This window comes from Balaenoptera physalus, assembly GCF_965194825.1.
Source record: "Balaenoptera physalus genome assembly, chromosome: 5".
NCBI classification, from domain to species: domain Eukaryota; kingdom Metazoa; phylum Chordata; class Mammalia; order Artiodactyla; family Balaenopteridae; genus Balaenoptera; species Balaenoptera physalus.
This window is the reverse complement of record NC_138884.1, coordinates 63,465,592-63,487,658: the sequence shown is the minus strand read 5'-3', so window position 1 is coordinate 63,487,658 and position 22,067 is coordinate 63,465,592. Positions and strand designations below refer to the sequence as shown.

General features: G+C 33.8%; 1 protein-coding gene across 4 annotated transcripts in view; it reads right to left on the bottom strand.

The window, feature by feature from the left end:
• LOC309661780 (UDP-glucuronosyltransferase 2C1-like) overlaps nucleotides 1-21,802 on the bottom strand; it is a 49,635-nt gene extending 27,833 nt beyond the window's left edge. For all 4 annotated transcript variants that reach the window (XR_014264272.1, XM_082463823.1, XM_082463822.1 and 1 more), the window contains exons 1-3: nucleotides 20,133-21,802; nucleotides 13,601-13,749; nucleotides 6,564-6,695 (exon numbers count right to left, since the gene is read on the bottom strand). Coding sequence is in view for 3 of the 4 variants with exons in the window: in XM_082463823.1 (XP_082319949.1) it covers nucleotides 6,564-6,695; nucleotides 13,601-13,749; nucleotides 20,133-20,853 (1,002 nt within the window). In the remaining variant the exon portion in view is untranslated. The remainder of the gene's footprint in view (nucleotides 1-6,563; nucleotides 6,696-13,600; nucleotides 13,750-20,132) is intronic.
• Between the last annotated feature and the right edge of the window lie 265 nt (nucleotides 21,803-22,067).

Sequence of the window (22,067 nt, the reverse complement as noted above, 5' to 3'; positions counted from 1 at the left end):
TCTCATTTCTCCATTAACACTTGTATTTTCTTTTTAAATAATAGCTGTCCTATGTGAAGTGGTATCTCTTTGTTCTTTGATTTGCATTTCCCTAATGATTAACGATGTTGAGCATCTTTTCATATACTTTTTGACCACTTGTATATCTTCTTTGGAGAAATGTCTATTCAAGTACTTTCCCCTTTTTCAATTGGGTTTTTGTTGCTGTTGTTGAGTTGCAGGAGTTCTTTACGTATTGTGCATGTTAATTCCTTGTCAGCGATATGATTTGCAAAGATTTTCTCCCAATCTGTACATTGTATTTCACTTTCTTGATAGTATGTTTTGATGCACAAAAGTTCTGCATTTGATGTAGTCCAATTTGATGTAGTCCAATTTATTTATTTATTTTTAAATTTTTTTTGCTTGTGCTTTGGTGTTATATCTATGAAATCCTGACATAATCCAATGTGATAGTTTTCCCTGAGAATTTTCTTGGGAAAGTGTTACAGTTTTACTTTTAAAGTTTGTCTCTGATCCATTTTCAGTTAATTTTTGCATATGGTGTAGGGTAAGGATCCAACTTCAATCTTTTGCATGTGGATATCAAGATTTTATCAGCATTATTTGTTGAGAAGAGACTGTCCTTTCCCCTATTGAACGGTCTTGCACTCTTGTTGAAAATCAGTTGACCATATATGTGAGGATTAATTTCTGCATTTTCTTCTGTTCCATTGGGTTATATGCCTGTCCTTCTTCCAGTACAACAGTGTTAATTTACTGTAGGTGTTATAGCATATTTCTAATTTCAATGTTTGAAAATGTGACTCCTTTAACTTTGTTGTTTTTCAAGATTTTTTTGTCTGATTGTAGTTCTTATAGTTCCATATGAGGTTGAGGATTGGATTACTCATTTCTATAAAAAAGGCTGTTAGAGTTTTGATAGGCATTGCATTAATCTGTAGATTGCTTTGGATAGTGTTGACTTCTTAACCATGTTAAACGTTCCTATCTATGAACATGAGATGACTTTCCAAGTATTTAGGCATTCTTTAATTTCTTGCAGCAATAATATTTTGTGGTTTTCAGCAACAAATATTTTACTTCCTTGATTAGATTCATTCTTAAGTATTTGTTTTGTTGTTCTTGTAAATGGAATTTAAAAAATTTCATGTTCAGAGTGTTCATTGACATTTAGATAAACAAAACTGATTTTTGTGTGTTAATCTTGTATTCTGCACTTTTGTTAAGTTTGGTAATTAGTTCTAGTAGCTTTTTGTGAATTCTTGAGATTTTCTATGCATAAGATCATGTCATCTGCAAATACACATTGTTTTACGTCTCTCCAATTTGGATGCCTTTCATTTCTTTTTCCCGTATAATCCCCATGTTAAAACTTCTAGTATAAGGTTATTTAACAGCAGTGAAATGATACATCCTTGTATTGTTCCTGATCTTAGTTTCCACCATTGAGTATGATATTAGCTGTGGGTTTTTCAGAAATACCCTGTATCATATTGAGGGCTTTTCCCTCTGTTCCTAGTTTCTTGAGAGTTTTTATCAGTAGAGAATGTTGGATTTTCTCAACTTCTTTTTCTCTGTAAGTTGAAATGATCATTTGATAGTGGTTTTTTTTTTCCCCTTCATTATAATCATGTATTACATTGATTGATTTACTTTCGGTAAATCAATCAATGTAATATTTATTTACTTTGCATAAATAGCATAAATACTATTTTACTATGGTGAATACTCTTTTCAACATTCTAGTGGATCTGATCTGCAAATATTTTCTTGAGTATTTTAATATCTATATTTAGAAATGATCATGGTCCGTAATTTTATTCTTGTGTGATGTCTTTATCTGGCTTTTGTATCAGGGAACATTTGGCCTCATAGAATAATTTATTGTTTCCTTCTTTCCACATTTTTGGAATATTTGAAAAGGATTACCTTAATTATTCAATTCCTTAAGCATTTGGTAGAATTTACCATTGATGTTATCTGACCCTGATTTTTCCTTTTTGGCGGGTCTTTGATTACTAATTCAGTCTCTTAATTTGATATAGGTCTGTTGAAGTAATCTCTGTCTTTTTTAGTCAGTGTAAGTAAATAGAGTTTTTCAAGGCATTTATCCACTTCTTCTAGATTGTCTAATTTTTGTTGTGCAACTTTTCATAATATCCTCTTTTATCTTCCAGTTGTATGAGATATAATTGACATACAGCACTGTGTAAGTTTAATGTGTACAGAATTATGATTCTACTCACATACATTATGAAATGATTCTCACAGTAGGTACAACATTAAAGAAATTTAAAAAAATTTTTCTTGACATGAAAACTCTTAGGATTTTCTCTCTTAACAATTTTCACATATAAAGGACAGCAGTGTTACCTAAATTTATGATGTATATTGCATCCCTAGTACTTATTTGTCTTGTAACTGGAAGTTTGAACCTTTTAACCACCTTCTTCCAATTGTCCCTTCCCCAATCCCCTGACTCTGGTAACCACAAATTTGATCTGTTTTTCTGTGAGTTTGTTTGTTTCTTCTTTGTTTTTGAAGTAAAACTGACCTACAACACTATGATAGTATCTGTTACACAACATAGTGATTTGGTATTTCTATATGTTTCAAAATGATTATCACGATAAGTCTAGTTACAACATGTGAAGATATTACATAGCTATTGTCCATATTCCTCACACTGTACTTAGCAAAATACATACATATATATGTAAAGTACATGATTAAGTTGCTGATCTTTGAAGATCAAATGAATTTTAAACAACCTTGCCTTTTTACTTCCCTCACCACATTTACTGTTTTTGACATCATATTTTAAATCTTTTTGTTTTGTGTATCCCTTAACTAGTTATTGTGAGTATACATGATTGTATAATTTTGTCTTTTAGCCTTCCTTCTAGCTTAATACATGGCTGATTTACTGACTTTACAGCATATTTGCCTTTACCAATGAGATTTTTCCTTTGTAATTTTTATGTTTCTAGTTGTGGGCTTTTCTTTCTCACTTAGAGAAGTCCCCTTAACATTTCTTGTAAACCTAGTTTGGTGGTGCTGACCTCTCTTAGCTTTTGGCTGCTTGTAAAACTTTTGATCTCTCCATCAAATCTGAATGAGAGCCTTACTGGGTAGAGTATTCTTGGTTGTAAGTTTTCCCTTTTCATTATTTTAAATATATCCTGCCACTCCCTTCGGGCCTGCAGTGTTTCTGCTGACTAGTCAGCTTTTAGCCTTATGGGAGTTTCCTTGTACTTAACTTGTTCCTTTTTTCTTGGGCCTTTAAAATTCTCTCTTTATGTTTTATTTTTGCTATTTCATTACAAGGTGTCTTGGTGTGGTCTTCTTTGGGTTCATTCTATTTGGGACTGTCTCTGCTTCCTACAATTGGAAGACCATTTCCTTTCCCAAATTAGGGAAGTTTTCAGCTATTATGACTTCAAATATGTTCTCTACCCTTTTCTCTCTCTCTTCTCCTTCTGGAACCCCTATAATGTTAATGTTAGTATGTTTGATGTTGTCACAGAGGTCTCTTAAACTGTACTCATTACTTTTTTTTTTTAAGAGTTCACATATTCACAGGTTTAATGTTTTAATATAACTCCCTCACCAATTCTCTTTGTATCAAAATTTCAACTAGGGGTCTACAAGTTGTGGGTGTCTAATTTTCCAGTTCACAGTAATGTTAAAGATTTCTTTTTTTTTTCTTAATCTTTATTGGAGTATAATCGCTTTACAATGGTGTGTTAGTTCCTGCTTTATAACAAAGTGAATTAGCTATACAAATACATATGTCCTCATATCTCCTCCCTCTTGCATCTCCCTCCCATCCTCCCTATCCCACCCCCCAGGTGGTCACAAGGCACGAGCTGATCTCCCTGTGCTATGTGGCTGCTTCCCACTAGCTAACTATTTTACATTTGGTAATGTATATATGTCCATGCCACTCTCTCACTTCGTCCCAGCTTACCCTTCACCCTCCCCGTGTCCTCAAGTCCATTCTCTACGTCTGCATCTTTATTCCTGTCCTGCCCTTAGGTTCTTCAAAACCATTTTTTTTTTTTTAGATTCCATATATATGTTAGCATATGGTATTTGTTTTTCTCTTTCTGTCTTACTTCACTCTATATGACAGACTCTAGGTCCATCCAACTCACTACAAATAACTCAATTTCAATTTTGTCTTTCAGCACTTTGAATTTACCAATCCACTGCCTTTTGGCCTCCAGTGTTTCTGATGAGGAACTGGCTAATCACTTTATTGAAGATATCTTTTAGGTGATGAATTCTTTCTCTTGTTTCTTTCAATAGTCACTCATTATCTTTGGTTTTCAACAACTTGAATATAATGTGTCTTGGTGTAGATGTCTTTGAGTTTATCCAACTTGAAGTTCACTAAGCTTCTTGGATTTGTAAATTTATGTATTTTATTAAATTGGGACTATGTTAAGCCATTATTTCTTTAAATATTCTTTCTGCCCAGTCTGCCCATTTCTCTCTTTCTGAGACTCCCACAATGTGTATGCTCAGTCACACGATGGTGTCCCACAAGTCCCTTAGGCTTTGTTCATTTTTCTTCATTCGTTTTTCTTCCTCGAACTCGATAATTTCAAATATTCTTTCTTCAAGTTTGCTGATGCTTTTGCCTGCTCATGTCTGATTTTGAACCCGAGGTGAACTTTTCATTACAGTTATTGTGATTTTTACCTCTGGAATTTCTTTTTGGTTCTTTTAAAAATTATTTCTTTCTCATTATCAATATTTCCTTTTGTTCCTCCATCATTTTCTTCTCTTTGTCATTGTCTTCCTTTAGTTCTTTGTACATCTTTAAAAATGTGGTTTTAAAGGCCTTTTCTAGTAATTCCAAAATCCAGGCTCCCTCAGGAATGGTTTCTCTCAGTTTATTTTGTTCCTTTGATTGGGCCATACTTTCATCTATCTTTGTATGCCTTGTGATATTTTTCGAGTATTGTACATTTGCTTTTTATAATGTTCTATCTTCAGAAATCAGATTTGCCCCTTTGTTAGAGTTTGATTTTGTTGTTGCTATTGTTGAAGTGTTTCTCTTTGCTAGAAATCAGGCTGAGGTTAAAGCTTTAGGTTTTCTCAGGTATTTTATGAGCCAGTGTTTTTCCCTGGACATGCACATAGTTTTCTAAATTCCACTGTTTGTGAGGTTGTTTTTTAATGGTCTAATTCTTTAATGCCTGGCTCCCAAATGGAGAAAAAAGGAAAAAAAAAAAAAAAAAGCTTATCCTTTAAAACCCCTGGAAGTTGCTTCTTCTAATGAATGTTGAAACAACTGTGCCCAGTTTCTGTGCATATACCTCAATGATCATGGGCAGTAATCAGCAATTAGAATGCAGAACCACAGTATTTGGAGGATAAGGTCTTTATTGTCTACCGGTTCCACCAAATTACACCAGGAATGCAGGCATGTTGGCTGCCATGGGACAGAGTGATGAAGACTTTGAAGCTGCTGCTATTCTAAAGGGATGACATTGACTAAAATTAACCACAGTTCCCACTCAGTTTTTCCACTGTGAGTTGCAAGTGCTCAGTTAGAGTCCAGAGTTCCAATATAGTTACTTCAGACAGTTTTTGCTAGTACAATTTTGTTTAGGTAGAGAGACAGGTTTGGTGCTTCCTAGTCTACCCTGGTTTCACATTGTAAACATTGTATTTTAATGCAATTGAAAGTTTAATATTTTTATGAAGTTGGAATTTAGATTAAATATTTAAATGGGTGCTGCTTCCACAAAACAATTATTGAAAGTAATTTGGTTATGAATACAATAATTATTGTGAGCATTTGTAACTTAAAGTTACATGCAATTTTCTATTTTAACTAAATGTAGGGGAAAAAAGTGCTCATGGTAGTTTAAAAACAATGCCACTCAGTTATAACCTAGAATGGTATAAATAAAAAATTATAATTTGGGGGAACTTCAAGGAGTGAACTGCATAAATCTTGTACTGTATTATTAAAGATTTTAACTGTTTAAAATGAAGAGTATCTATTAAGGAGTATTCCAGGAATGTAAGTTGTCAGTTCCAGGCTCAACCATGGCCTGGTACAAATCCATTAATTATAAGGAAATATAGTCCCAAGGCATCCAGTGAATTAAGGCTGTATTTTTGAATATCTAATCCTTTATTCTCCATCAAGGTAGTTGTAACTTGTGTATATGCCTCAGATTAAAAAACAAACAAACAAACCAAAAAACACCAATAAACACCAAAAAACAATGTTAGATTACATGGAAGCCTTAAAACCTAGACACAAATTTGACTGATTGTTTGACAGTAGTGAATGATTAAGTTTTAGGTAATTATTTAAAGAAAATTCTGCAATATGTTTTCCTGTTAGTAATGCCAGGTTTAAAGTAAGATAAGAATCAAGTATCCTGTTTTACCATTTAATATTTTTTCTTTACACTTCAGTTAAACTGACACTAACAATACCAATAACTTTTCCTACTTTTTTAAGCACACTTTTAAGGATATCTTCATGGAATTTAAAGTAGCTGTCCCTCCCTGAAAAAATAAGATTATCTGACCTTCTGTGGAATCTGTGCAAGGGCTGATGCAATCACATTAGACTTTTCTTCTGTGAGGTTTTTGATCATTGACCCCAGAGTAAACACCACAACTCCATCTTTTCCAGAGCTTTGAACAAACTCTTCTAACTCCTGTGAGGGAAATAGTCTTTCTTATATGAAAGTTGATAGTTACAAGAATAAGTCACACACTTTTCTCAACATGTCTGAATTCTTATAACACTTCTGTTTTTTCATATGTTAACCATTTCAGTATACAAAATATGACCTGAAATCACTGGTTATTAAGCAAATTAAAAATGATTTAAATTGGAGGTTCCCTTCAGCATGATAGAGGGGAGTGTGTGTGTGTGTTTACAAATTATTGACTACATGTTATCTTCTCCCAATTACAGAGCTCTTTACATGTATGATTTAACTTAGATATATGGGAATCTTAAGAGATATGTATACATTTACAGATGAGAAAGCTATCTCAGTAAGGTTAAGTAATTTGTCCAAGTCTATGCAGCAGTAGCTGGCAGAGCCAAATTTCTAGTTTAAGTTAAATAGTTCTGGTGTTTCACTTTATATTTAGCCTTGGATGCTAATAAGATTATCATTCATTTTGCTGCTGAATCACAGTCAGTATAATGACATACTTTTGGTATATTTACTTTTTTCTGTTTTCTAAATTTCAATTTTCTTTTATTTTGGTTATATTTTCTCTTCGTATAAGCTTCCACAAACACATTTAGAAATGAGGTAGCCATATAAATTCCTGACCAGATAAGACATGCAGAAAGAACTATAATGAATACTCTGAGGTTAACAGTAATATAATAGAAATATATGGCTTTCCATTAAAAATAAAAATATCATATCTAATTATGATGAAGTAAAAAGAAATCTTTTCATCCTAAGTTGAACTAGTAACAAAACTAATTCAACCAAATAAGAGAAGATAAAAATGTGTAAGACTTAAAGTGGAAAGACAAGGAAGAAATTTATATTAAGGAATTAACTCACATGATTATGGAGTTTGGAAAGTTTAATCTGAAGAATAGGTCATCATGCTGGAGACTCAGAGAAGAGCCATAGCCCTAGTTCAAGTCTGACGGCTGTCTACTGGCAGAATTCTTTTTTTCCTTGGGAGAGTTCAGTCTTTTGTTCTATTCAGGTCTTCAACTAATTGGATGAGCCTCAGTCACATAATGGAGAGCAATTTGTTTACTCAAGGTCCACATATTTAAATGTTAATGTCATCCAAAAATACCCTCACAGAAACTTCCATAGTGATGTTTGGCTAAATACCTGGGTACCTGGCCCAGGTAAATTGATGCATAAAATTAACTGTTACAGTGTATTTATAGATGGATTGACATAATTTGTAAAGCTATCAATCACTTTAAATTTATTTTCAATTATATCATCATATTCTTCAGATACTAGGAAATATTTTTAAAATTATATAAAAATACATTTTCATAAATAATGAGTGAATTTTGAAAAAGAAAAAGGAGCACTGGAGACTATTTCAATCCGATAATAATACACAATACAAAATGAAATCTACTGACCTGCTAACAAAGTGAACAATAGAATAAAGTAGTGAGGCCAGAAAGAGAGCCATGAGTATGTGAAAGCCTCCTGTATGGTAAGATGATATCACAATTCACTGGGATAATCAGTGAGAAAATATCACACTGGGTGGATGGTTTATTAAGTGGTGGTACAATAATATGTTCATTATTCAGACAAAAAAAGGGAGGTGAATATTTACCTCCTACCATGTATTAATTTTAAAAATCTGAATGGATTAAATGTATCATGTTAAAATATAATATTGTACATTTAAAAATAAAATATAGGAGAATGTCTTTTTAACCTTAATAAAGAGAAAAATATTTTAAATGAGATTTTTAAAAGTACAAATCATAATGTATTAAAAAATGGATTTGATTACATCAAATTTGGTGTTTTATGTTTAAAAAAGTAATTAGAGAAAATATTAACAAATATATGGAGTCATAGGAGAAGATATTTGCAATGGCTAGATCAAGGATTAATACCTAGATATTCTAAATTACAGAAAGAATTGATATTACTTGAAAAAAAAGATTATCCAAAAAATATACTAAATATTTGAGTTTCAGAAAGGGAAAATAAGAATAACTGATAAGTTTCTGAAACAATGTTCAACTTTGCTATAAATGGAGATTACAAATAAAATTCATCAGTGTGATATCACTTTACCTCTATGAAACTGACCCATATTAGAAAATAGAATAATAATCAAGGTTTAGATAAGATGTGGAAGATGTAACCCCCTAAGCATTCCTGATGAAACAATACATTTTTATAGATATTAAGTGAAGTTAAATGCAGAAAAAAATTAAGTATGCCTATGACCCATGACACTATCATCCCACTATTGGATATAATTCTCAAATATATGCATAGGTTTGCAATTTTTCCTCCCAATATTCTTTGTTGTATGATAGATATAGGGACACAAATTGTCCTTTGTGGGGAATAAATACATATACCAAAATTCTCTGCTATAGTCAGAATGAATGAAATGGATTTACAAATAGAAACTTGGATACATATGAAAAAAATTATATAGACTAATAAGAATGAGAAAGTGTGAATTATAACATAACATCATTTATATAATTAAAAAACTCAAATCATTTCTACATATAGTTTGAGGATCCACAGTTATCTGTTTAAATTGAAATAAGATGATAAATATTAAATGCATTTGACTGGGTACCCACTGGTTGTGGGGTAATGGAAGAGAAGAAGATAAAGAAAAAACGTAAGAAAAATCAACCAAAAGAGATGTTTGTCATGGGCTGATTATGGAGTGGAATGAACTGAGAGTATGATTAATATATTCTGTCGCCCCGAGATGCACGAAAAACAAAGAAAAACAAATTCTGTAATTCCACAAACATGTTGTGGCATTCAAAATCAAACTGACATTTTTATCATGTTGTAGTGCGAGGGAAATTTTTCACTCCTCTCCCCAACATTTTCCTATGTCTTCCTTACAAGGAAAAGATGAAAGTCTGAGTCTAACTGCAGATCCTTAGTTGGGTCACATTCACTAGAGGATTGTTGTGCTGAGAGTTACAAGAACACACATACATGATTAACTGTGATTCTCCCTCTAGTTCTTCAGTAGATGGGGCTAAATTTTAAAAAGAAAAGACCCTGTTCCAAAGATACTGGCACGAAAACACAAATATAGATCAATGGAACAGGATATAAAGCCCAGAGATAAACCCACGCACCTATCGTCAACTAATCTATGACATAGGAGGCAAGAATATACAATAGAGAAAAGACAGCCTCTTCAATAAGTGATGCTGGGAAAACTGGACAGCTACATGTAAAAGAATGAAATTAGAACACTCCCTAACACCATACACAAAAATAAACTCAAAATGGATTAAAGACCTAAATGTAAGACTGGACAATATAAAACTCTTAGAGGAAAACATAGGCAGAACACTCTTTGACATAAATCACAGCAAGATCTTTTTGACCCACCTTCTAGAGTAATGGAAATAAAAACAAAAATAAACAAATGGGACCTAACAAAACTTAAAAGCTTTTGCACAGCAAGGGAAACCATAAACAAGACAAAAAGACAACCCTCAGAATGGAAGAAAATATTTGCAAATGAATCAACAAAGGATTAATCTCCTAAATATACAAACAGCTCATGCAGCTCAGTATCAAAAAAACAACAACCCAATCCAAAAATGGGCAGAAGACCTAAATAGACATTTCTCCAAAGAAGACATACAGATGGCCTAAAAACACAAGAAAAGATGCTCAACATCACTAATTATTAGAGAAATGCAAATCAAAACTTCAATGACGTATCACCTCAGACCAGTCAGAATGGCCATCATCAAAAAATCTACAAACAATAAATGCTGCAGACGGTGTGGAGAAAAGGGAACCCTCTTGCACTGTTTGTGGGAATGTAAATTGATACAACCACTATGGAGAACAGTATGGAGGTTCCTTAAAAAGCTAAAAATAGAACTACCATATGACCCAGCAATCTCACTACTGGGCATATACCCAGAGAAAACCAAAATTCAAAAAGACACATGTATCCCAATGTTCTTTGTGGCACCATTTACAATAGCCAGGTAATGGAAGCAACCTAAATGCCCATCGACAGATGAATGGATAAAGAAGATGTGGTACATATAAACAATGGAATATTACTCAGCCATAAAAAGGAACGAAACTGGGTCATTTGTAGAAATGTGGATGGACCTAAAGACTGTCATACAGAGTGAAGTTAAGTCAGAAAGAGAAAAACAAATATCATATATTAACACATATATGTGGAATCTAGAAAAATGGTACAGTTGAACCTGCTTGCAAGGCAGAAATAGAACGCAGATGTAGAGAACAAATGTATGGACACCAAGGGAGGAAAGGGGGGGTGGGATGAATTGGGAAATTGGGATTGACATATATACACTAATATGTAAAAAATAAATAACTAGTGAGAACTTGCTGTATAGCACAGGGAACTCTACTTCATTGTACAATAGAAACTAACACAACATTGTAAAGCAAGTATACCCTAGTAAAAAAATAATAATAAAATAAAATATTTTTTAAAATTCAATTTTTTAAAAAAGTATCCTTGTCTTTATGTCTTTATTCTATACTGTCATCTATTGCTCTAATGTCAATGGTCAGGTTTTCAGGAATAACCCCTCTTCACAGAAGCCTTAGGCATCTAGTTTATAGTATTTTGATCCACCCCAAGTTCTGTTTTCCACTCTGGGTGATGTAATTCTCACAAAAAGCAGCCAGTAAAAAGTCATGAGTTCTTATTCCTTGACTGCTAATGTGAGACTACTGCTTATGGAAAAGGCAAATCAATGGAGAAAGTAAAAAAAATGGTGATTTCTAGAAATTTAGGGACAGGGAAGGATGAAGAAGTGGAGCACAGGGAATTTTTAGGACAGTGGAGAGTCTGTATGAGAGTATAAGGGTAGATACATGTCATTATATATTTATCAAAATATAGAATGTACAACACAAAGAGTTAACATTTTTGTATGCAGTGGACATTGGTTGAGATTAATGTGAATGTTAGTTTATAAAATGTAACAGATGTGCTGCAGGAGTGTGGGATATTGATGGCTGGGGAAGCTGTGCATGGGAGGGGGCAAGAGATAGGTGGAACTCTCTGTACTTTGTGCTCAATTTTGCTGTGACTGTGTCTCTAAAAATAGTCTATTAATTAAAAAAAACACAAATACTACATAAATCTGTTCCCTGAGATTAAACCAATGTATTTGATAGATGCTTGCTAGACACTGCATTGTACCGCATTCAGCATATGCAAATATGAACAAATCATTTTTCCTCACAACTGCTCCCTTTTCCCTCTTCTCCTCGTAAATGATAATATTCTCTACTAAATTGTCTGTACAAAAAATAAATAAATAAATGTAAAGAAATGACATGTACAAAGAAACAAAAAGCCAAGGATTAATTCTGGAACTCTCTCCCTTAATCTCCAGCCTATCAGAAAATCCTATTGACTTTCTTTGTAAATACTTCCTAAACCTCTCCATTTCTACTCAAAATTGCTATCATATTGTAGTTTGGATCTCTATAACGGCTTGCAGGAACTATTGCACCTCTATCTCAGCTCATTTCCCTCCTTTAAATCTTGTTACATTCCAAACAATTCAATAGATAATATTTATGAAAGGGTAAGTTGTATCACGTTACTGCTTAAAAATTATACATTGATCATTCATTGACCTTAAATTTGAAGTAAAGAATACTTAGTATTGCCCATTTGTTTATTTATAACCTATCCTGCGATCACCTCTCCAGGCTAATTTCTCTCCTCTATTCAAACCAAACAGGTCACCATTACTGAACTTATGCCAGGATTTTGGGTGGGCCATCCATCTCTATTTGATCTTTTCTCAAACTACTATAATTTCCCTACTATGTCCATTTTTTAGACTAGGTTATGCAAAATAACTTTCAGCTCCAAAATCTCAGTGGCCTAAAACAACACCTTATTGTTACCAAGTCCAAGCTCGCTTTGCTCGCTGCAGGACCGGCCAATGAACTGAAGACCAGGTGTTGAGGCAAGGAATACGACTTTATTCAGAAAGCCGGCAAACTGAGAAGACGGCAGACTAAAGTCTCAAAATAACCATCTTATCGGGGTTTGGATGCCAGTTTCTTTTATAGAACAGAGAGTGGGGGGGAGATGAGGAAGTAAAGTAAAAAGGCCATATATTTTGCAAATATCACCTAGAACGGCCAGCCTCGGGGAGGGGATGTGTTAATTTCTTCTTTCTTGTAGCCATCCACAGGTGGACAGGGTCTGGATGTTTGCCTGAACAAAGGCACTTTGGTTTAACATTCAGGCAGAGGGGCAGGGTTCCCCAAGGCAGGCCATTATGTATAGACAGTATCCTTTTAGTGAACAAAAGCAGCGGAAAGCAAAGGTTAAAGTAAAAGAAACAGATCCAACATGTAGTCAAGATTTGGCTCCTCCCTGTTACATTATTTCTTTCCCATGTCATATGTCCATCTATTGAGCTGCAACTGTTATATATATTCTTTAACCAGGACTCAGATTGGCAGAGTAGCTACTCTGGAACACAGCCCCCAAAGATATCACAAAGGAAAAGAGAACTCTGGAGTAAGTGCACCTGACAATTAAGTGTTGGACCTGGAAGTGATACCTGTCACTTCAGTTCATTCTCACTGTCCTGAGAGTATTGGACAATTCCACTAAACTCAGGGGCTAGGGACATTTTTGTTGTCAAATATCTGGCATATTCGATATGCATCACTAATGATTACCACAATAATGTAGTAAATACTTAATGGTAATGTAATAGTCTAAGGTGGATAATTCCCATTAATTCCTGTGTCCAGGTTTTCAGTTTGAGGATCAAATACTAAAAAAATAATAAACTAGAAATGATTCCAGGAGGTAAATACTCAGAGAAGCAAAAAGGAACACCTTTAATTACCTTAGGTAGGGGCTTTGCAGGCTTGCAGTGCAGTCCTCCAACAAATTCAACGTTAGGTAAGTAAGGGAATGGAAATTCAAAATCCCAGTATGTTCGAATCAACCACATTTCAGCTTTCCCCATAATTTCACATAATGTGGTACGTTTTCCTGAACAAAAATAGAAGACGATAGAGGGAAAACAATCTGATATGTTAAATGAGACATGTTTTACCATAGAACTTTCTAAGAAAAATCTTTAAAGAAGCAATATTAGTTCTATGCAACCCATGAGAAATCAATAGGCCTTTGCCCCCCAAGAGTACACAGTACTGAGATTATGAATAACCAAACACAGATTTAAGTATGGAACAAGGCAAAAGCCTGCTGCTTTTTCTCTGCCAACAGACTCTTTCTGCTTGAGCTAAGCCTGAGCCCCACTCCAAGCTCAGAATCAGCAGGTGCTCCTAGCAATGAATAAGAAATTCAGCCAGTGATCCCAGCCTACTATGGTAGAGTCTCCTCGTCTTCTGGAATTCCAATTTATCTCATCCTCATTGCTCCAAAAGCCTCTGATATCTTTTAAAAACAGCTTTTGAAATTTATCCCTCTTTTCTTCTGGTGTTTGGGACTGTGCTTCCATAACTAATTATATCCTATCAGGAATGGAAATCTTTTCATAAAAATTTAAAAGTGATTATTCCTTTGCTGTACATAATTATAGCTCCTGTTTTACAAGACTTTGTCCTCTTTGGTGAAGAGAGAGCACTGCATAATAATTTGGTGATGAAATATTTGCTATTTTGACATACTTAGCTGATAAACAGTACAAAAGGGATACCTTTGAACTGAAGTGGAAATCAAGTGAACATTAACAGAATAAAAACTCAAATTAGTGACTCTGAATTAAATCATTTTACTTAGTTGGGAACCAGAGCTTCATTTCTGAATTCTATTCAATTACTGTGGTATAAGGAACCTTACCCAGAGTTTTGGTGTCCTTTTGAAATACGTACTCCATATCACTGATAGGAGGAAACCATAGCTATCTGGTTTCTCACCGCATGGCTTTTTGAATATTCTCCTTGGTGTTCTAAGTGTGCTAAAGTTTTGATCAGAAAATATAAGGGTTTTGATCTGACCAGGACAATCTATCTATGTAAGAGATCACAAGCAAATCTCAGTAATTTAGGGGTTTTATTCTGGTAATGACAAAAGTATTCAAAATCCAGTTTCAGACCCAGTACAGACCCCATATTGGAGCCCTATTTGTATCAGCCATGGGTATAATTTTATTCTCTTTGTGTGATGCTTTACTCCCACGCTTTTTTAATGACAGTTTTATTGAGGTATAATTTATATACCATACAATTCTTCTTTTTAAATAAACTATTGAGTAGTTTTTAGTACATTTATAACATTGTGAAACCATCACCATTATTAAATTAAAAAATATTTTAGGGCTTCCCTGGTGGCGCAGTGGTTGAGAATCTGCCTGCCAATGCAGGGGACACGGGTTCGAGCCCTGGTCTGGGAAGATCCCACATGCCGCGGAGCAACTGGGCCCGTGAGCCACAATTACTGAGCCTGCGCGTCTGGAGCCTGTGCTCCGCAACAAGAGAGGCCGCGATAGTGAGAGGCCCGCGCACCGCGATGAAGAATGGCCCCCACTTGCCGCAACTGGAGAGAGCCCTCGCACAGAACCGAAGACCCAACACAGCCATAAATAAATAAATAAATAAAATATTAAAAAAAAATATTTTATTACTTGCAAAAGAAATCCTGTATCCATTGGCAGTCATTCTTCATTTCTCCCTCTTCCCAGCCCGTGACAACCACTAATCTACTTTTTCCTTCATTTGCCTATTCCAGAAAAACCTTATTTAACTTAATATAAATGAAATCATACACTATGTGGTCTTTTTTGCTGCCTTCTTTCATTTAGCATAATGTTTCTCAAGGGTCATCCACGTGGTAGTATGTATCAATATTTCATTACTTTTTGCTGCTGAATGATATTTTTGTAGGGATATACATTATTTTGTTCATTCATTCATTAGTTGGTGAACTTTTGGGTTGTTTTCACATTTGTCTACTATGAATAATGCTGCTATGAGCATTCATGTATATGTTTTCTGTGGACATATGTGTTCATTTTTCTTGGTTATAAACCTAGGAGTAGAATTGCAGGGTCATATGTTTGGTTCACTTTCTTTCATATCAAGACGACATCTTTTTCCTGTTAATTCTCCACTACTGATTTAGTAATCTGGTGTGCTTAATGCATCTTATTGAAATGAAGATAATGTTGTAGGAGAAGTAAAAAAATAATTGATCTGAATAAGGAGATTGTGAGAAAATATCTCAGATTTGGAAAAGCTTTTCCAAATTTCCAAAAGCAATGCCACATTTGATATAATGCTAGGGCATTTGTTGAATGATTAAAGGATTATTTACATCTTCAGGAAAGTGTGCCTACATTTTATTTTGTTATTTATTATTGATTTATTGTGGACTTTTTTGTTCAGGCACTGTGAAGTTAAAAAGTTGGCGTGCATATTTCTGTCTGGTAGAAAAGATCACCCCCTAAATTATGAATTTATTGCCCTATTAGACATTGACCATTTTTGTGTCTAACCCAATAGTATTATCCTAACATTCCTTTGTCTCCCAAAACGTTATATTAATATTTCCTCAAAATATGGTTTGAACCAGATACCTTCTTACTTGTTTCCTCCTCAATTATTTGAACATATCTATGACATGATTCAATTTATAATTGTATAAGTTATGAGTTATAGTTTTAAAATTTGAAAAATATACTTGGAATGCATTTTATAAGGAAGATACTAAATTGATACTGAATGACAATCTATATCTAATAGCATTTTAAAATTTATGAGAGTAAAAGAAATTTTTTCTTCTATTTACCAAGCCTTTATTATTCTTTCTCAGATTATTGATACGTTCCCCAAAAGAATGTTCTAAGGTGCCAAGAGCTAGCAAGGAATCAGAGACAGAGTTATGTCCTATAACTTATGCCTCACTATAAAAGAGCTTCCAAAACTGAGTACAAAATTGCTGGAACCAGAGGTAAACAAATAACTTCAATACACCTGTAGATCAGTCACTGCTTGATCCATGGCTCAGAAAATGTCACTAGGATGAGATTTTAAGTTATCTTTTTTCGGTTTTGCCTTTTGCAGCTTGGGCTGTGACTTTGGGTAAGTGATGGGTACAGCAGTTTCTGTCCACATTTTTTTTTTTTTTAGGGTCAAGTCTAGAGATATAAGCACCTGTTTCTGTCACAGAGTGCCCAGAAAAATCCTCAGTGCAACATGTCGACCTTGATTAGGTCATATGCCTTTTTTGAATATATGGTATATTCCTGGGCAGCATACTTCATTAGAAGCACCCATATTGTTTGTGAGTTGTTGAAGAAATAATTTCCCAGAGGAAATTTTGAACAGATATCTGAAAAAGAAAAAAGGAAGTGGCTACATAAAATAATAGATCGCAACTATAAGGGTAAATTTTAATTCTTTAGGAATAAAATTAATTTTTAGTAATGGTAGGGTATTAGAGATACTTCTGTTAAAATTAGTAACAAAGAAAACACTTTTAAAATTTATATGGAAGTGCAAAAGACTCCAAAGAGCCAAAGCAATTGTGATAAAGAAGAACAAACCTGGAAGCATCACACTTTCTGATTTCAAGCAATATTTTAAAGCTGAACTAATCAAAACAATATGGTACTGGCATGAAAATAAACCCATTGATCAGCCCAGAAATAAGCCCATGCATATAAGGTCAACTAATATTTCACAAGGCAGCCAGAAATACTTAATGGAGGAAGACAGTCTTTTAAATAATTTTTGCTGAAAAAATTGGATATTCACATGCAAAAGAATGAAACTAGACCCCCATTTTACTCTGCTACAAAAATTAACTTGCAAAGGATTAAAAACATAAATATAAGACCTGAAAAACCATAAAATTCCTAGAAGGAAACATAGGGGAAAAGCTCCTTGACATGGGTCTTGGCAATGGTTTTTTAAATATGACACCAAAAGCATAAGCAATAAAATTAAAAATAAAAAAGTGAAGACTACTTCAGATTTAAAAGCTTCTGAACGGCAAAAGAAATGATCAACAAATGAAAAACCAACCTATGAAATGAGAGAAGATATTTGCAAACCATGTATCTGATTTGTCATTACCACCCAAAATGTCTAAGGAACTCATAGAATTCGACAGCAAAAAAACAAACAAAGAAAAATGCAAATAATTCAATTAAAAAAATGAGCAAAGGACCTGAGTAGACATCTTTCCAAAGAAGATATTCAAATAGCCAACAAATACATAAAAAGGTACTCAGCATCACTAATCATCAGAGAAAGGCAAATCAAAATCACAGTGAGGAATCACCTCACACCTATTAGGATAGCTGTCATCGAAAAGACAAGAGATAACAAATATTGGTGAGGATGTGCAGAAAACGGAACACTTGTGCACTGTTGGTGGGAATGTAAATTGGTGCAGGTACTTTGGAAAATAGTATGAATGTTCCTCAAAAAAGTCAAAATAAAATTTTTACTGCACTCTCATGTCCATTGCATCATTATTTACAATAGCCATAATATGGAAACAATCTGTTTTCCAATGGATGATGGATAAAGAAAGCATGGTTATATAAACAATGGAGTAATATTAAGTCATGAGAGGAAGGGACAACCTGTCATTTGCATAAACAAGAATGGAACTTGAGGAAATTGTGGTAAATGAAGTAAGTCAGACTGAGAAAGACAAATACTGTTTGATATCATTTAGATGTGGAACCTCAAAAGAAAACAAAACAAAAAAGAAAAAAAACGTTTCAGAGAACAGATTGGTTGTTGCAAGATCCTACGGTTGGAGGGTGGGCACAATAGGTAGGTAAAGGTGGACAAAAGTTATAAACTTCCAGTTCTAAAATAAGTAAGTCCTAGGGATGTAATGTAGACTATGGTGACTATAGTTAATAATACTGTATTGAATATTTGAAATGTGCTAAGAGAATAGATCTAAAGTTCTCATCTCAAGATAAAAAAGGCTTTTAACCATGTGTGGTGATGAATGTTAACTAGAGTTATTGTTGCGATCATTTCCCTATATATACAAATATAAAATCATTACGTTGTCTACCTGTGATGAAACAAAACGATTTTAAGGCAGGACAAGAAAAATTTAATGTAAAATTTTCTCTGCCATTTGAGCCACCACCCTGCTCCCCTTTAGTGTACATTTTGCATCTGCATTGTACATTAACAAGATCTCCTTAGAAGACACAGGAATGTCTGCTCACAAACAAAACAAAAACGAAACAAACAAAAAAGCCAATTTCCTCCTGGTGCCAGCAAGGTAACTCCTTACGATACAACATTCTTTCCTTAATCCCCTAAAGGGTCACAGTAACTCATTACTCGCTTTGTTGGCCTATGTAAACCATCAATACATTACTAGGATGTATAACCCTTTGATGTAAAACACTTTGTCTCAAAAATATATAACTGTGCTTTGACTTCTAATGGGTGAAACATTCCTCAGAGCTTTCTGAAAGACTGTCTCCTGGGCTATAATCCCCACATTGGCTCAAATAAAGTTTTCCATTTCTTAGATTGACTATTGATTAACTTTTTCATTCACACCTGAAACTAATACAATGTTATATATTAATTATATCTCCAAAAATCTAACTAAATAATATAAATAGGATACTGCTTCCTCTAAGGTAACTAATATACTATGGAAAATCATCCTTAACACAATTAAATAAAAGCTTCTTTAATAAAAAAATCAATTATGCAAAAGGAAAATTAAAGTGGTTACAGACCTGTTTAAATTGAGAAAAGCTTTGCGCTCAGGGTCAAAGCTCTCTAGTTGACCTCTAATGCAATTATGAATAGAACAATAACAACAAGATAACAATGAGATAAGTTTAAAAGTCTAGAAACATGGTCCTTTAGAGAAAAATCTTCCTTGTTTCTCCTTTGGAAGACAAGAGCAGATGAAATCAAGATATATTTATTTATTTTCCAGTTTCATGCTTACCACTTTCCAAGCCCAGGAATCAGTCAATCAAGCCTTGATAGGATGCAAACAGAAAGCCTGAGAAACAGCAGGTTAATCAGAAAGAAAACAAGTGTATAAAAGGAGAAGTAAACAAGAGAGAAGTAGTCCAAGTTTATGGAACTTAAGCGCACATCAGATTTGGGTTTTCCAGATACTCTGAAAAACAATTAGTAGCATCAAACAGAATTTATGGAGAAATATAGAGAATATTCCCTCTCTGATATATTTGCAGTACTCAATGATCTAAAAAAAAAACAAAAAAGAAAAAGTTTAAAAAAAAGAAAGAAAAAGAGTTGTTTTTATTGTTTTCACTCAAAACAGTTAAGCAACAGGAGCTTGGGTCCTCACTTAAAAAAGGCTTTTGTAAGTTTTCCTACAGTCAGATAAATATTCACATTTTACATATGAAATAAGAATCATTATTACATGCAAATTTCTCTTACCTAAAATCTTGCTGTAATACTCATCCCATTCTGCAAATGCGTAGTATGAAGACATCATATCACTCATTGTATACAATAACCAGTTCTCCAGTCTCTGTATAAAAGTCATGTTGTCTGTCAGTCTTGATGTGATGCCAGGAACATATGAAGAAGGCATAGGAAGCCTAGCACACAATCTCTCAATGACATTCCCATAGGAAAACCGAAAAGAGTATATAAATGGAATATTGAGGAGTTCAGCCACCAATTCCCCACAAAAGCTTAAAGGGTCAGCAATACAGATATCAAATTTAGCTGCCTGTAGCCTGCTGAGTAAATCCTTGTCTGTGACAGCACTGTCACATACTCTTTTGGCTGATGCGAAAAAATTGTTTATAACTTTTGTCAGTTTCACTTGCCTGTCCCACCATGAAAGTTTCGGCAGTTCAAAAGAAAGTGTATAGAGATCAGCACTGAACTCTTCCATGAAACTTTCTTTACTTATTGAAAGTTGAAGTATCTCCACATTAAAGGGAATCTTGGTATGATCAAGCAGAGAACTTGTTGAAGGTACCAGGATGGTTATCTCATGCCCATGAAGGTGGAGTTCTTCCAGAATAACTTTTAGATTAATCCAATGACTAAAATCTATGGGCCATACAAGTACTTTCCCAGTCCTTCCAGAGTCAAAGAACGATAGATGCAGCATAAAAAGGACACAGAAGCTTTTCACAGTCTTCATGATATTAAGTTCGCTCAAACTAAATCTGAGCTTATACCAAGTGCATGAAACTCACAATCCAAAGATTTGTCCTTGACCCTCCCAATCAATTTATAGTAGGTTGGGCTGAACTTTGAGTTGTGTACTTTGTATTGAAGAGTAAAATGAAACGCAAGTGCCTTGATGGAAAAAAAAAATGTCAATAAAGTCAATAAAATAAGTTAGGGAAAAAAAACAAACCTCAGAATGAGAGTTACCAAACTTCTTTTAGAGGATATCAAAAAAAGGGGGTGTGAAGTTAAACACAAATCCATAATAATTTCTAAATAATGTTAAGAAAATCCATCATCATCTGATGCATATTCAAATAAGACTAGATTTTTTGGATCTTTTTCTCTGCTTTTATTTGAATGTTCTTTTGAACAAAATGGTCTCTGTAGTGTTTCTCTTGCTGATAATTCTGCTAAATATTGCAGATAAGAATGAGGCCATCACTTACTGCCAGAAGGAGAGAATATGCACACTTTGAGATGTTAAGGCAGGGAGATTTAGATCCAAATGTTCTGAAGCTAAATTCAGTGCCTTTCCTGCTAAATCACATCTATCTTTAAGAGAAAAAGAAAAAGATATCTTTTTACTGTTATTGAAGATAGGAGTTCAAGTTCTGGTTCTCATCAGATTAATGTTATATTGAGAAGAGATATCTTAGAATGGAGAAGTCATGAAGAACATAACTTGATAAGCTTATCCTTCCTTCCAGCACATCCAATTCTATTTTCTTTGCCTTCCTGTTCTAAGATACTTTTTATAATGTAAAATTCTATTTTTTGCTTGGATCTTCACAACTGGAAGACACTACCCCATGTAGAAATGGATTCAATGATATTTAGGACAATAACTTCATCTATAATCCTTTTACTTAAAAAGTTGATTTTCCTCAAGCAATTAATCAATAAGAATATATGATGATAATAACTGGTCCTTAATAAAAATGTAATTGTGTAATTATTCAATTGCTTACTATTTCTATATATTCTACTCACAAATTATAAATCAACCTATTTTCATTTGTAGTCTTCACTGCATCTATCTGACTCTAGTCATTTTTATAACTAACTTTGACTTACTGCAGTACCCTTCCAATATCACTGCTTCAACTTCTGCATACCTGCAACTCACTCTCCATAAAAAACTTGTCTGACTTGCAAAAAAAAATCTGTTTTAGAAATTATCAT